Genomic DNA, 16656 nt, shown 5'->3' with positions numbered 1-16656 from the left:
TAGTGTCTCCACTTTTTCAGAGCGAAGACAACTGCGGCCAATTCTAGGTCATGGATGGGATAGTTTTGTTCATGAATTTTCAATTTCCAGGAAGCATAAGCTATCACATTTCGGTGTTGCATTAGTACACATCCCAATCCTTCTTTGGAGGCGTCGGTGTAAACGGTAAAACCGTCTGGGCCGTTAGGTAAGGCTAAAATAGGGGCCATTGTCAATCTCCGTTTCAGCTCTTGAAAGCTAGTTTCACACCTATCACTCCACAAAAATCGACCACCCTTCTTTGTTAAATCGGTCAAGGGACTGGCAAGTTTCGAAAAATCCTTAATAAATCGCCGGTAATAACCTGCCAACCCTAGAAAACTTCGAATCTCAGTAGGGTTCTCGGGTCGCTTCCACTCAGTCACGGCCTCCACCTTAGCCGGATCTACCGCAATTCCCTCCTTTGATATCACGTGCCCCAGAAAAGACACTTTGTCTAGCCAAAATTCACATTTGCTAAATTTGGCATACAACTGGTGCTCCCTCAGGGTTTGTAGGACCTCTCTCAAATGTTGTTCATGCTCCTCACGGGTTTTTGAGTAAACCAATATGTCATCGATGAAAACAACAACAAATCGGTCAAGAAAGGGCTTGAAAATTCGGTGCATAAGGTCCATGAAAGCAGCAGGGGCATTGGTCAATCCAAAAGGCATCACGGCAAATTCGAAATGCCCATACCGGGAATTGAAAGCAGTTTTGGGCACATCTTCTTTCTTAATCAACAGCTGGTAGTACCCCTGTCGAAGGTCTAATTTCGAAAAGACCACCGCACCTTGCAATTGGTCAAATAACTCATCAATGTGGGGTAAGGGGTACTTATTCTTAATCGTCACGTTGTTCAACCCTCGGTAGTCAATACAGAGTCTCAAAGTCCCGTCCTTCTTCTTGACAAAGAGAACGGGCGCCCCCCAAGGCGATCCGCTCTCGTGAATAAACCCCCGCTCTAAAAGGTCTTGCAACTGTAGTTTTAACTCTTTGAGTTCCGCGGGTGCCATTCGGTAAGGGGTTTTAGAAATAGGGGAGGCCCCTGGACAAAGGTTCACTTCGAACACCACTTCTCTCTCTGGAGGCAAGTTCACCAACTCGTCAGGAAAAACATCAGGGTATTCACTCACTATCGGAACATTTTCTATTTTCAGCTTGTCAATAGGAGTGTTAATAAGAAGAGCTAGGAACCCCTGTGCCCCTCTACTTAATAATTTCCTAGCTCGAATACCCGATATCATAGCAGATGAGGCTAGACTACCCCTCACATCTAACCTCAAAGTCGCCTCTCCAAGAATGCGAAATTCAACAGTTTTCCTCTTACAATCTAGCTGTGCATCGTACCGAGCCAGCCAATCCATGCCTAATATCACATCGTATCCCTTTATGGCTAGACTTATCAAATTCCCCAATAATTTCCGCTCACCTATCCAGATCTCACAATTCGTATACATTTTACTAGAAATCAAGCTTTGGTCCCCCGTAGGTGTACTAACTTCCAACTCATAAGGGAGAGTGACAGGATTTATATCAATTCCACACATAAATTCGGGGTTAACAAAAGAATGGGTAGCTCCAGGATCTATCAAAATTCTAGCTAGGCGGTGGAAGACAGGAATCGTACCTTCCACTACCTCTGCAGAGTCAGGAACTGGCCGTTGTTCAATGGAGTACACCCGTGCAGGTACCTTTGGTTTGGTACTATCTACCCTCGATTGACTTGAGGTAGCCTTGGATGTCGCCGGGGTAGTTCCTCTCGTCTCGCGTGCCTGGACCGGACAGTTGGCGAACCGGTGCTCCGCACTTCCGCACCGCAAACACTTATTCTGCTTCCTCCAGCAGTCGTCCTCCGTATGATTGGGTTTTCCACAAAAGTTACACGGCCCACGTGCAACAGTAGCAGAACTCCCTTGTGCGGTGCTCCTCGGCGGCCCTCGCCCTGGTTGGCTTCCTCGAGAAGGAGCCCCTCGAGCCGGACTCGTAAATCGTCCCCCTCCAGCTCCCCGTCCAAACTTAGGAGGGGAAGGGGCACTCTTATCACCTTGAGTTGAGGTACTTCCAGCAGCTCCACGCTTTCGATTTTGGAAGTTCCTCACCTGGAGCCTAGCGTTCTCGGATCGTAATGCCTTCTCAACGGCATCACTAAAAGTAGTGATTTGGGCAACGGCCAAATCCTTCTGGATTTCCACATTAAGCCCCTGAAGAAAATGCCTAGCCCTCCTTTGTTCGGTTAAAATGAGCTCAGGAGCAAATTTGGATAAACGTGTGAATTGGCTCTCATATTCGGCTACCGATTGCGTTCCTTGGCGTAGACGAATAAATTCGTCCTCTTTCTTCTCTTGAACCAGCGGCGGAAAGTACTTGGCATTGAATTCCCGTACAAAATTCATCCAGGTCCTTGGTGTCTGTTCTCGCTCCCACTTCGTCCGGATAATATTCCACCATGAGCGAGCGGCACCTTCAAGTTGAAAAACCGCAAAGGTCACTTGCCTCTCTTCCGAGTAATGTAGAGCGGCAAAAATATCTATCATCTTTTCTAACCATTGTTCGGCCACATCAGGATCGGGTCCTCCAAGAAATTTGGGCGGTGAAAATTTTTGGAATCGTTAGAGAGCTCGATCTTCGCTCTCGACATGATTTCCGGGGTTTCCAGGATTGCCAACTGGTGGATTAGGGTTGGGGCCCTGTTGTTGTACCACCTGGGCTAAAAGATCGGTCATCCGCTGGATAGCAGCGGCTACCTGCACATTGGGATCGATTTGGGGTTCAGGAGTTGGTTCGGGCACTGTAGCTCCCGTACCCTGTTCAGTCGTGGGATGTCTACCCCCACGTCCGCGCCCCCGGCCACTACGCGTGCCTTCCATCACTCTAGTTCAATCTATAATCAAAATATACCCATGAATATAACTTTAACACTAAAGGGCACACATCCCTGTACTTAACAAGAAATATGGCCACAAAATCAAACAATCACTTCATAACACACTTGAACACATAACACATAGTCATAGTATTCATAACAAGATCAAACATTTACACCAAAGTAGTCAGTCAGGTACAAACAGGAAACGTCTTACGGAAAGGGCAATACAAAAGTAATATATACAAAACTGGTCCTATATACAACACCACTAGCTAAGAGTCCTCCCCGGCCTACCATTCCGTGTCCCTTATATATACAAGTCAAAATCATCCAAAATGGCTTAAAAGCCATTCCCTAGCCTACCGTGGGACTAGAGGACCTATTCGCTTGGGAGGGTTCACTTCCAACCCCACCTCCTACACTAGAACTCTCGACACTCTCGTCCCCTAGTAGGTCTTCACACAAATTTAACATTGTTCCGGCGTTCTCCCTCAGTTGTCTCGCCCTCTTGGTCATACGTTTGCGCATCTCCCCAAGTTGCGTACACAAATCATCCACCCTATCTTGACCTTCGCTCAGGTCATACTCCAACTCCTTAATACGCTCCGCTTGCCTCTTGTTGGCCTCTCTTAATTGTTTCACTTCGGCTTCAATCTTAGCATAATCCTTGGCAAACTCTTTTCGTTCTTTGTCCACCGCAAACACAAGAGTATTGGGGTAGGTAAACTTGTGACGGCACTCACAACGTCGAAATCGACTCGCCGGACTCCAACGTAGAGTCGCCCCACTCGGCCGGATTTGGTACTTGATCATAGGAAGTACTCCACGGCCTTGCTTCGCGGTCGATCGCACACGGGAGCCACTAGGCACGTCCATCCTACACAAAAGTATCATTAATCCCCAACACCCTTAGGAAAACAATCAAATACAAATTCCAAATCAAGTAAGTTCTAACATGCCCAGGTTAATCTAAACCTAGGCTCTGATACCACTTGTGACGACCCCATCATCCCCTAGGGCGAACCGGAGGGGTTGACGGACCGCCTGCCCAGCTCTCGCCGGGACTACGGGTCGCAAAACAATCAAGTCGGATTTAATTCATAAAAGAAAACTCGACAAAATGAACAATTTTCCCCCTTAAGGTGTTATTAGAACAATAATATCATTGTACAAGAAAGTACAATGCTCGAGCACTTCCATCGGACCAGAAAACGGAAAACGAAAATTTTGCCGCGGATGAACAGTGACCGGCCACGTCACTATCCGGCCAGAATCTGGCCGGATATCCGGCCGGATTCTCGGCCGGATAGGAGGCCGAGGCTAAACCAAAATTTTCGAAATGTCCCCTGCCAATCCGGCCAACAATCCGGCCGGAAGTTGGCCGGATTCTGGGCAGTAGCCAGAGTCCAATTTTTTTCTCTTTTTTTTTTCCTTTTCCCCTGCCTATCCGGCCTTATATCCGGCCAGAAGCTGGCCGGATTCTAGGCCGGATTCCAGGCAGTGGTTTTCCAAAATTTCCTGCTTTCATTTTTAAAACCGGCGATTGTACACATACACCAAATAACGAATCCAAGACTTGGTGAACCATACATACATGTCATCTATACATAAGAAAGTGTCCTTATACAATTCAAACACAAACACTTGAGTTCAAATACATCGAAGTTTCAAATGTTCGAGGAGCTTTCAAAACTAACTATGTCACTAGCTCAACTCATCTCAAACTGTGGTTCAACATCGCTCCTGTAAGGAAAACAAAACAACGGGGGTGAGCTTACGCTCGTGAGGTACCAAATGCACAATTTCATGCTACAACTATTAACACATATACATAAACACCTTCATACAACATACACATATAAAAGGATACATGCGACCCTCAAGGGCCGATTTCCGATTGCCATACTTGATCTCACACGTTGACACTCCGTCAACCATTTAAACAAACCAAGATCCGTAGACACCACTTCGCACCATTTCCTTCCACCATTCACCCCCTATTCGGGCCCGCCGCCTCATAGTTCCAAAAGGGTAATACTCGAGTATACCACAAGGTCGAGGAGTTAACACTCCACTCGCCTATCAAGAACCCAAAGGCTCATTAACGAATCGCCCAAGCCCTTGCCGGCTCGACTCGAATAACGGTCTAAGGGTATGAGCTCAATTCCACATTAATATTAAGGCATTGCCCCATCACATGTCAAATCATGAACATATACCATTTCACATCCAAACAAAAATGGACAAATGCAAGTAAGTGGTCAAGAGCGATCAAGTACACTCTCGACCCAAATCAAGACATTTAAAATCACATAACAAGTATGCTCATCATATACTGGTACACTCACCAAATTTTCAAGCAAGTCACACGTTTGAATCAGGTGTAGGTCCCGGCCCACCGGTACGACCTAAAACAAGCAAATAACCATATTGAAGACTCAAACACAATTCAACGTACAAGTTTAACTTACTAATGCAAGTTGCTCAAAAGCCAATACAATGAAACATTAAGGTGTGGAATGTGAGTAAAAACCCAAAACTTATCCATTTCTACTCAAATCCTTCTCAATACAAAACCATCTTAATTTCTTCACATTTCCAACCTAACCACAACCATTCAACTTATACCAATACACTTATATATCAAAATTTAGTCCATTCATCCCATTTAAGCCACAATATAATCAAATACACATCAACTACTAGCATATATACCATACATAGGAAAACCCCAATTTATACCAAAACCTAAAAACCGAAAATCCTACAAATGCTGAAATTTTCTACAATGAAACACCATTAACACACCAAGGCTCTAAATCAAGCCATATAAATCCACCACACCCAACTCAACCATAAGTTATCATATAAAACAGAAAATTCCTCAATAAATAGAAAATTTCCATAACTCAACCACAAGTCTTGAAATAACCCATAAAATGGCATCTATAACCACTAACATGTACTAATTTCATCTCACAACCAACAAATAAACATTTCCTAACTTGCTTACCTTACAAATGTGGGATACAAGGTAGAGGATAGCTTTTCTCTTCAAACAAAAACCACCAAGTAGTTCAATCCTTCCTAGCAAGCAAGTTTTGTGGAGAAATTTGAAAGATTAATGGTTGGTTTGCAAGATTTGGCCAAGAAATGAAGCAAAACTTGAAGAGTTTTCTTTCTTTCTTCCTTCAAGGTTGGTCGGCAATGAGCAAGAGAAAAATGAGTAATTTTGGATCAATTTTTCTCTTAATAAGAAAGGTAAAGTGAAAGTCAAAAGTCCAACTTCCAATAAGATCTCAACATGTGTTTTCCAAGCTTATCCAACATCTTTGTCTTGTAAAACTTAATTATACTAGCTAACCACTAATTAGCTCATAACACTAGGTACTAAAGCTTCCGTATAGAAAATTTCCCAAAGTCACATTTACCGGTACCGATTACCCTAGTGGGTCCCACATGCACTGTACACCTCTATAAGCACAGAAATTGACCTAAACCCAGAAAATGATGCAAAATTCATATTTTCTCATAAAATTCCCCAGAAAACCTACATATAAAATAAAACCCCAAAAATAGACTTAAAAGTCCCAAAATAAATACCCGAAAAATAAGAAAATTTTCGGGGTCTCACAATTAGCATACACAAATGCAATTAAACAACAATCTTTATACATTAGCTCAATTAAGGGTTTTAAACCCAACTTAAGGTTATTCAATTAGCAAAACACTAGGGAATTTACTAGTGTAAGACTTTGTAGCTTTCTAATCCTACTTAACCTTTATAAAAGAAATTGAATCCGGTATCTACTCATACGAAAACATACATTAGCATGCATAATATTTACTACCACATAAACTTATGATTAATACGTAAACTAGGGTTTTGTGTAAAAATATCAAAGGTGTAAATCCATTAGGGTTTTAATAAAATTTCAAATTAAGGTTTTTTTATTTTAAAAGCAAAATCACATGTAAAGAATTACCATCATCCTTAAAATCAAATTTTATAGCAAAATTTAGCACTAATAATCCTTATTCAAAATTAAGGACGAATCGAGATCTCACACCAATCATATGTACAATTACCAATCATTGTTTATGATTCTGAGTCGACATGCGAGGCACCTCCCACCCGAACCGGTGTGGTACATGCTATCGCTCAGGGAACCGATTTTAGCACTGAGACGGTATGAGAGGCACCTCCTACCCGAATTGGTGTGGTACATGCTTCCGCTCAGAGCTCACGAGTTAAACGTGTTCATGCACAATTACCTATCATACGTATTCAGGTATTAAGTACCACGTAGTTCAGAGAGCGAGAGAGGACAAGGGCGTCACCACGAGTAAAATACGATTTGTCAATAAGATTTACTTCGATCGACGTCGAGTCAACACAAATGTAATTTGCAATGGCAACACTTCACTTAACTCATATAACAATTCACTTCACACAATTTGAATATCAATTCACATAGCACAATTCAATTGTAGCATCACTTGAGGGAGAACGAACGCGATAAAGAACACACTCGTCTCGACAAGTTTACGTCTCATGTATAACACTTGTACAATTCACATTTCAATCACATAGGCATTTAACATGCACTTGACAGTCACCGATTCAAAATAAGTGAGCAAACAAAGCTTTAAGTGTCCGCACCAAGATTCCTTTCAAAATCTCCTTGAGCACCTAAACAATTAACAAGTATTTATCACTCACAATCACGTATTAATCAAGAAAGAAGGTACACTCATTTAGACTAGTCAATACCTCAAACAAAGAACTTTAGCCACTCAAAATAAAAGTTCAAAAGTAAGGCTTTATTAATACAAGAAAAACTGATTTCCTTCATGAAATCAAGTTTAAAACGGTTAATCATTATCAAAGGGTAGAGAAAAGTTTCCAAAAACTCATTTCTCATCAAGTTGGAAAATTTCAGTTTTACACATCGAACTTAGGAAAATCAGAACTTGCACTCTGTAGGTCCAAAAATGGAAAATCTTACACCGTTGGAATTGACACTTTTCCAAGATTCTAAACGGAAGACAATCATTTTTCAGCTCAAAGTGGCTGATCTAGTAAACAAGGCAGTTTCAGTCATGTTTTTCGGCAAACTTTGCAAATTCGGCAAAATTCACAGGAAGTGAACTAGCCTCTGAAATTCATAACACATTAAGAAATCCAAATCAAGTTTTCAAACACAACAAATGAAACTAGATTCAGGGTTTTGAGCATCAAGATATAGCTGCTCAAAGTTGGCCAAAATCGAAGACAGTTCTGTAAATTTTCCAGGTTTGAAGAACAATTTTGGCACATCATTTGGGTATCGAAATGGTCTTAGAATAACACCAAATTTGGTACACACCATCTTCCATATGAGAACTACTTCACTATCAATATTCACATAAAAAAACATATGGGAAGGTAGTTAATAAAACTACCAAAGTTCAAGAAATCTCCCAAAGCAAATCTGTCTTTTTGGTTTTCTTTCCTTTTCAAACATTTTGCCCAATGAGATCAACTCCAATTTGATTCATTTTTGAAACCAAGGTCCAAGAAACATTTCCTATGTATTTGACAAGCAATGGACATCAAGATCTTTGAAGCAAAACATCCCAAGTTAAACTAGACCAGTCGGCTAGCAAGAAGGAAGAGTTTTCCAGATTTCCAGCTTTGCTACAGTTTGAAAATTGAACCATATCTCACTCAATACAACTTGAAATTGAGAATGGTCGGTGGCTTTGGAAACTAGAATCATAAGGCTACATTTCATCAGTAAAAATGTTTTTCAAAATCAATTCATAAGTGAGAGAAAATAGAGCCACAAAGTGCAACTTCTACCTTTCTCTTGGATAGGCCAATAGAACAGGACAGCAATTTTGCCGACTCACTGCGGCTCACTCATTTCGAACTAGAAAGTAAATTTTATACCGTTGGAAAGCTGTAACTGTCTATTTTCAAATTCAGCAAACGGCACTCGATTTTGATGTCTGTACAAAAAGATATATTCAATCAAAGGAACACTGTTCAAGCTGTCCGTACACATTTTTCAGGTTTCTTCACATTTCGAAATTTCAAGTTTTACTCAACCAATTCAAATGATTTTTGGTACAAACTTTCTACACACCATATACAACATATATACATCAGTTTCACAGTCATTTGAGCATCAAAAATTTGAAATAAAGGCATGGCAAAGATAGGACAGTTTCGGCCATCACCCAAATGAAATATTCCTTCAATTTTTCCTCCGTTTCTCTTTCCATAATCATCTTAAACAACACTTAAACAACTCAAACCAAGCATTATATCATCATATCAGCCCATACAACCAAGGTGGGAATTCATAGAGCCCACTTCAACCAATCCAATCCAAGTAATAACAACAATAATGAAGCTACATAATGAGGAGGGGCTCACGGCTGCTCGAACTTCTAGTGCCCAAGTCATGCAAATACCAAGTGGCCCAACTACACGAGCGCGCACTAGAAAATTCCAAGAATCACTTCAAGCTCTTGTTTGCACGATTCAAGAACGAATTGGGGATGACTTAAGGACCATTGAAGGATTACACCATGGAGAAACTACTTTATACACTTTCCTTCAAGTGGAAGAATCAAGCGAAGACTAGTCGTGGATCACTAGCTTGTTAATTAGGTTTTTAGTTATCATTATTAGTTGTTTGTTAGCATTAAATAATTTCGATCAATTACACTTTACCTTTGGCCGAATTCTGAGTCTTAGATTAGTTAATTAGTTGTTAGATATTAAGTTAATACAACTTGGACAATTACACCCTTAATGAAGGGCAAGATCGTCCATTGGCGGTCTAGGGTTTTGTCTTGTAAGGCTATATATAGCCTAGGTATTCATTCATGAAGGGGATTCAGATTTTTTACAAAATATTTGTGAGTTTATTCACTCTCTCTTGCCTCAAGAGAATTTCCTTTGAATGCTTGAGAATTAATCTCAAGTTGTTCATCGAACTTATCAATCAAGTAGTCACCTTGATTGTGGCGTTCTTCTATCTATACTTTTGGTCCACTAAATTTGCTAGTCTTGGGTTAAGGAATCTCCTTAGTTCGTGGCTTGTGATTCTAGAAGGGTCAATGTTCCGCAAATCATCCCAACTTGGTGTTCGTCTAGATCCGTCTCACATCAGTTGGTATCCAGAGCTAGTCGACGACATCAAGTATATCCCGTTGAGTTTGTTTCGTAAGCTTTCTAGTAAATTTTATCTTGCAAAACTGGTTGTGTCTCTCTTTGTGTCAAGTCCGATTATTATTACAAAAAAAAAAATTTCTGTCCGCCTTTGTTTGTTCTTGTTCCGTCGCTATTTGTTTTCTTTAGCTTTGTGTCCACTTCGTGCATTACTTGGTGCGTGAATTTTCTCTTAAAATCTACCTTCAAGTGTAGCCGTGTTTTGTTCCTTGCATATTCTGTTTAAATATCAAAAAAAAAAAATTTCGACGACTAGGGTTTTCACTTGCAACTAGGTTTTTCCTTGGGCGCAAGTCTTGCCAAATCTGTCCAAACTTTAAGTTTACTCCGCCAAGTTGTTCTAGTTAATTTCCCAAACTGATTCTGTGGTTAAACTTGTTTGGGGTTGGAATCTTGAAGAGGGACTACAATAATCTAGGGATTCTTGAGTTTCTTGAAACTAATCTTGAAGTCTCAAAATTTTGATACATGTCTTGATAGTTATTGGAGGATTGAAGGAGAACATTGGAGTGACATTAAATTCTGGAATTTTACCCAAAAACAGCCGAGTAATTGTGTGTTCGTAGAGTCAAAAAAAAAAGAAAAAAAAAAGGAAACACACAATCAGCTAGGACAAGGCCGAACAAGAAAGAAAAGAAGGAACTTGATTCTTTATTGCCAAGACCTGATTTGCTACACTTTGTTCCTTGAATTTGATCCGCAAAAACAGAAATTTAAGGCAAAGGAAGGGTTTAAAAATTCTGACCAACTTCTTCTTGAAAATCTTGAGCACCTTGAGCCTTGATCACTTGTATCACCCGTTGAGACTTGTGAGGATCTTGACCATCTTGATTCTTGAAGATTTGCACCTCTCTTCGTATAAAAAGTTTCTTGTACATCCTTGCATCCATACGGGGCTTCCTTGGCTTAGGAGTAAACCTCTTGGGAATTTCTTGAGCAAGCCGCTTGGGGAATTCTTGAGTGACGTCGCTTGTATCAACTTGTGAAGCCATTGTTTAGAACCAAGCGTTGAAACTGTCCTTGTGTGGAGTAAAGAGGAGGGGGCCAAATTGTTTGTTCTTAAGGGAGAGTAAGGGACGAAAATTTTGAGGGGCAAGGGTTGGCTTTAAGAAGAGGAAATTCTGGAAAATTTTAGAGGTGAGGAAGCTACCAAATCTGGAAAGTTTTTAGGAAGTTCTAGCCGACTTTGAGAGGGATTTAAGAAGAGGAATTCTGGAATTTTCAGAGGATAGTTTCGGTTAGAATAGGAAACTGCCAAAAAAAAAAACTGTTTGGCACTTGGTTAGCAGCCGACTTTAGGAAGGTTAAAGAGAAAGGAAATCTGGTATTTTTTTGGTAACAATTCTGATTTGGTTAGACGACTTTAAGGAAATTTCCAAATAAGTACAACACCTAACTTGTTTCCAAAAATCAATTAGGAAATTAAGTAAAACACTTGGGAAACTCCATCATTGTGCGTGGACATTTTTTTTACATCAATTCTTTCCTCGTTCCATTCCTTGTCAAAATTCATTACTTGAGTTTTCCGTTTCTACTTTTGTTCCTTGTTCTTTTGATACAATTGGGAGCTATTTGATTCAAGTTTGATTGAATTTCCTTGAGAAATTTCTGATTTCTTCAAAGGAAACAATCAAGTGGCTTGAGGAGTGAATCGGTAAGAGCATTAGAGTGCCATAAACACTTGAGTGAAAACACGAGAGTAGTGCAACACTTAAGGGAGCGAGTGAGGCATTTTCTACTAACAATTTGTCAAGTTTTGCAGGTTTCACCATGTCTCAGGAAAATGAACTTACCATTGCTCAGTTATCACTTAAAATGGATGCTATGTGGAAGGAAATGCAGAGGAGATTTGACCAAAGACTGGAAACGATCCATGAGCAGATTGATCAACTAAGTTCATCTAGGGTTTCTTCTAGGAAATCTAGGGGAAAATCCACCCTGGAGGAATCTAGTGACTCCAATGCCGATTCGGACCGTGAGGCATACGGGCAAGGGAGACCGAAGAGAAGCACAAGAGCAATTGGTGATGTAATCAAAGGGATTAAGATGAAGATTCCTCCATTCCAAGGCAAATCCGATCTGGATACATACCTTGAATGGGAGAGTCGGGTAGAGCTAGTATTCGATTGTAATGACTACACCGATGCACAAAAATTGAGACTTGCCATAGTAGAATTCACCGACTATGCCATAGTTTGGTGGGAACAAGTGGCTACCAGCAGGAGAAGGTGTGGTGAGCCACCTATAACCACTTGGACTGAGCTCAAGAGACTTATGAAGAAGCGATTTGTACCAAGTCACTACCATAGAGACTTGTACCAAAAACTTCAAACCTTGACGCAAGGTCAACGCTCAGTTGAGGACTACTACAAGGACATGGAAATCTCCATGTTGCGAGCTAATATTCAAGAAGATCAAGAGGCTACAATGGCAAGATTTCTCAGTGGTCTAAGGGTTGAAATAGCCGATCAACTTGAGCTTCAATACTATGTGGAGATAGACGATATGGTGGACAAGGCTATCAAGATTGAGCAAAGGCTCAAGCGGAGGGGTACCACCAGAAATTATAACACTAATCCACAACCATTTACTCGACCATTCCAGCCCAGGAGGGAGGAGAGAGGTCCGAACGTTTGGAACACTCCAAAGCCGAAGCAAGATCAAGGGTCAAGCTCACGGCCACCTTTTACCAAAACCGACTCCAAGGTTGTTTCAAAGCCAACAATTGAAACTTCAAAACCTAGGAATCGTGACACCAAATGTTGGAGGTGTCAAGGAGTTGGGCATATTGCAAGCCAATGTCCAAACCCAAGGGCCATGCTTGTCCTACCAAATGGAGACATTGTCACTGATGATGAAGAGGAGGATTACAAAGACATGCCTCCCTTGGTTGAAGAGGAAGATGAGATAGAGGAAGTTCCAACTCAAGACAAAGTTGGATTGGTAGCAAGGAGAGCACTAGCTACTCAAGCTAGTAAAGATGAGCTTCAACGTGACAACATCTTTTACACGAGGTGCCATGTGACCAACAAGGTATGCAGTTTGGTAATTGACCCCGGAAGTTGCACTAATGTTGCTAGTGCATTGATGGTGGAGAAACTAAACTTGCCAACTAGTGAGCATCCCCGTCCCTACAAGCTTCAGTGGTTAAACAACAGTGGAGAGGTACGTGTTCATAAACAAGTTTTGGTTACTTTTCGCATTGGTAGGTGTGAAGATGATGTTATGTGTGATGTAGTACCAATGCAAGCTGCACATATACTCTTAGGGCGTCCTTGGCAATTTGACAAAAGAGTTACTTTTGATGGTTTCTTGAACAAATACTCTTTTATGCATAATTGTAAAAAGATTACACTTGCACCTCTTACACCTCAACAAGTACATGAGGATCAAGTTAGTCTACAAAAAGAGTACGACTTGCATGCTACCACCAAGAAGGACAATGCCAAAGCTAAGAAATTAGTGTTGGCCGACCCTTCTTCAAGCAAGTTGGATCACTCTCATTCGGTCTTCGAGCCCACACAGGAGAGAAAACCCAGCATGCTTGCCAAGGTGAAAGATGTGAGAAAGGCCTTGCATTCTAATCAGGTTTTATTTATTTTATTTGGCAAGGAATCCTTACTCACTAATGCTCTTGATGCTTCTTTGCCTAGTGTTATTACTAACCTCTTACAGGAGTATCAAGACGTCTTTCCTGAGGATATACCTAATGGTTTGCCTCCATTAAGGGGAATTGAACATCAAATTGATTTCATTCCTGGCTCTTCCCTTCCAAACAAGGCACCATATAGGACCAATCCTGAGGAAACCAAGGAGCAACAACGACAAGTGGAGGAGTTGCTTAGTAAGGGTTGGATTCAAGAGAGTCTAAGCCCTTGTGCTGTACCAGTTGTACTTGTTCCGAAGAAAGATGGAGGATGGAGAATGTGCACTGATTGTAGGGCGATTAATGCCATAACGGTAAAGTACCGCCATCCCATACCTCGTTTGGATGACATGCTTGATGAATTACATGGTGCTATCATTTTTACTAAGATTGATTTGAAAAGTGGTTACCATCAAATTCGCATGAAAGAAGGAGATGAATGGAAAACTGCATTTAAAACCAAACATGGACTTTTTGAGTGGTTGGTCATGCCTTTTGGGCTAACCAATGCACCAAGTACTTTTACGAGACTCATGAATCATGTTTTACGCTCTTTCATTGGTAAATTTGTGGTCGTTTACTTTGATGACATTTTGATCTATAGTAAGACTCTAGATGAGCATGTTGTGCATTTACAAATGGTCCTCGATGCACTTCGCAAGGCAAGCCTCTACGCTAACCTTAAGAAGTGTACCTTTTGCACAAATCAATTGGTTTTCCTAGGATATGTTGTTAGCGAGCAGGGAATTCATGTTGATCAAGAAAAGGTGAAGACTATTAGTGAATGGTCAACCCCTACCAATGTAAGTGAGGTGAGAAGTTTCCATGGCTTGGCAAGCTTCTATAGGCGTTTTGTCAAGGATTTTAGCACCATTGCTGCCCCACTTACGTCAATTGTCAAGAAAGATGTACAATTTCATTGGGGAGAGGAACAAGCTAAGTCTTTCCAATTACTTAAACACAAGCTCACACATGCACCTGTTCTTAGTTTACCTAATTTTGACAAAGCTTTTGAAGTAGAGTGTTATGCTTCTGGTATAGGTATTGGAGCTGTTTTACTCCAAGAGGGTCGCCCGGTTGCCTACTTTAGCGAGAAGTTGAATGGAGCTGCTCTAAACTACTCAACCTATGATAAGGAACTCATGACCTTAGTGCGAGCTCTACAAACATGGCAACATTACCTTCGCCCACGTGAGTTTGTCTTGCACACCGATCATGAGTCGCTCAAGCATATCAAGTCCCAAGACAAGTTGAGTAAGCGACATGCGAGATGGATTACCTTCATTGACAGTTTTACCTTTGTGATCAAATACAAGACAGGTAAGACGAATGTTGTGGCTGATGCACTCTCACGAAGGTATACACTTATCACTACATTAGATGCTAAGTTGCTTGGTTTTGAATTTCTTAAAGATCTTTATGCCACTGACTCAGATTTTGGTGAGATTTTTGTCTCCTTGCCACGACACTCTCGTGAGCACTATTTCATCTCTCAGGGGTTCTTATACTACAAGGACAAGCTTTGCATTCCCAAGAGCTCCATGCGCACACTCCTGGTGAGAGAAGCTCATGGAGGAGGACTAATGGGACACTTTGGCATTGCCAAGACCTTAATGATTCTCCAAGAGCATTTCTTCTGGCCACGCATGAGGAGTGACGTAGAACGGGACATTGAAAGGTGTGTGACTTGTCACCAAGCAAAATCAAAGGTACACCCTTATGGTCTCTATACACCTTTACCAATTCCACATGAACCATGGGTTGATCTGTCAATGGATTTCGTGCTTGGACTACCTAGGACTAGAATAGGACATGATTCAATCTATGTGGTAGTTGACCGCTTTTCCAAAATGGCCCATTTTATTCCTTGTCATAAAACAGATGATGCTAAGCATGTTGCAGATTTATTCTTTCGTGAGATAGTTAGATTACATGGCATGCCACGCACTATTGTTTCTGATAGGGACGCCAAATTCCTTAGCTATTTTTGGAAAACTTTGTGGTGTAAACTAGGTACTAAATTATTATTTTCTACTTCTAGTTACCCACAAACGGATGGTCAAACCGAAGTGGTTAATAGGACTTTATCTACCCTGTTGCGCGCAATTATAAAAAAGAACATTAAATCTTGGGAAGATTGCTTACCACATGTGGAATTTGCATACAATCGCACTGTTCATTCTGCTACACATTATTCGCCTTTTGAAATTGTGTATGGCTTTAACCCTCTCACACCTTTGGATTTAACTCCTTTACCTGTTCATGAGAGAGTTAACTTGGATGGTAAGAACAAAGCTGAATATGTACGTGAGTTACACGCTAAGGTGCGAGCCAACATCGAGAAGCGTACACTTTAATACATCCAAAGTGCCAACAAGGGGCGCCGCAAGATGGTCTTTGAGCCTGGCGATTGGGTATGGATCCACATGCGCAAGGAGAGGTTCCCACTCAAACGGCGTAGCAAGCTACTCCCAAGGGGGGATGGCCCATTCCAAGTCCTGGAGCGTATAAATGACAATGCCTACCAACTTGAACTTCCAGGTGAGTATGCAGTACATGCTACATTTAATGTGTCTGACTTGAGTCCTTTTCATGCAGACGATGAGTTTGATTTGGGGACAAATCGCCTTCAAGAGGAGGGGACTAATGAGGAGGGGCTCACGGCTGCTCGAACTTCTAGTGCCCAAGTCATGCAAATACCAAGTGGCCCAACTACATGAGCGCGCGCTAGAAAAATCCAAGAATCACTTCAAGCTCTTGTTTGCACGATTCAAGAACGAATTGGGGATGACTTGAGGACCATTGAAGGATTACACCATGGAGAAACTACTTTATACACTTTCCTTCAAGTGGAAGAATCAAGCGAAGACTAGTCGTGGATCACTAGCTTGTTAATTA

At 41.3% G+C, this 16656-nt stretch overlaps 2 protein-coding genes across 2 annotated transcripts; one reads left to right on the top strand and one right to left on the bottom strand.

The window, feature by feature from the left end:
• Window positions 1-223: 223 nt before the first annotated feature.
• On the bottom strand, window positions 224-2555 carry LOC140004743 (uncharacterized). The gene is made up of 4 exons (XM_072044887.1): window positions 2316-2555; window positions 899-2222; window positions 344-811; window positions 224-249 (listed from the first exon to the last, which is right to left on the bottom strand). The coding sequence occupies exons 1-4, from the start codon at window positions 2553-2555 to the stop codon at window positions 224-226; spliced, it is 2058 nt and encodes a 685-aa protein (XP_071900988.1).
• A 9327-nt stretch (window positions 2556-11882) lies between these two features.
• Window positions 11883-16478, top strand: LOC140004742 (uncharacterized). Its single transcript, XM_072044886.1, has 5 exons — window positions 11883-13277; window positions 13461-13700; window positions 13788-14049; window positions 14800-15693; window positions 16357-16478. The coding sequence occupies exons 1-5, from the start codon at window positions 11883-11885 to the stop codon at window positions 16476-16478; spliced, it is 2913 nt and encodes a 970-aa protein (XP_071900987.1).
• The last annotated feature ends 178 nt before the right edge of the window (window positions 16479-16656 follow it).

The sequence above is a fragment of the Coffea arabica genome, chromosome 4c (genome assembly GCF_036785885.1).
Source record: "Coffea arabica cultivar ET-39 chromosome 4c, Coffea Arabica ET-39 HiFi, whole genome shotgun sequence".
NCBI lineage: Eukaryota > Viridiplantae > Streptophyta > Magnoliopsida > Gentianales > Rubiaceae > Coffea > Coffea arabica.
The sequence above is the reverse complement of the archived record's forward strand: the minus strand, read 5'-3'. Positions and strand labels throughout refer to the sequence as shown.

Bases quoted from the DNA above. Each gene is read 5' to 3' on its own strand.
- LOC140004743 (XM_072044887.1), bottom strand. From the start codon at position 2,555: ATGATAGATATTTTTGCCGCTCTACATTACTCGGAAGAGAGGCAAGTG. The intron at 2,223-2,315 runs GTAGCCGAATAT...CATTTTCTTCAG, and splicing joins TACGCCAAGGAACGCAATCG to GGGCTTAATGTGGAAATCCA. The intron at 250-343 runs GTTATTACCGGC...GTGGAGTGATAG, and splicing joins AAGTTTTCTAGGGTTGGCAG to GTGTGAAACTAGCTTTCAAG.
- LOC140004742 (XM_072044886.1), top strand. From the start codon at position 11,883: ATGTCTCAGGAAAATGAACTTACCATTGCTCAGTTATCACTTAAAATG. The intron at 13,278-13,460 runs GTACGTGTTCAT...AATTGTAAAAAG, and splicing joins GGTTAAACAACAGTGGAGAG to ATTACACTTGCACCTCTTAC. The intron at 15,694-16,356 runs GCATGCCACGCA...CTTTTCATGCAG, and splicing joins TGAGATAGTTAGATTACATG to ACGATGAGTTTGATTTGGGG.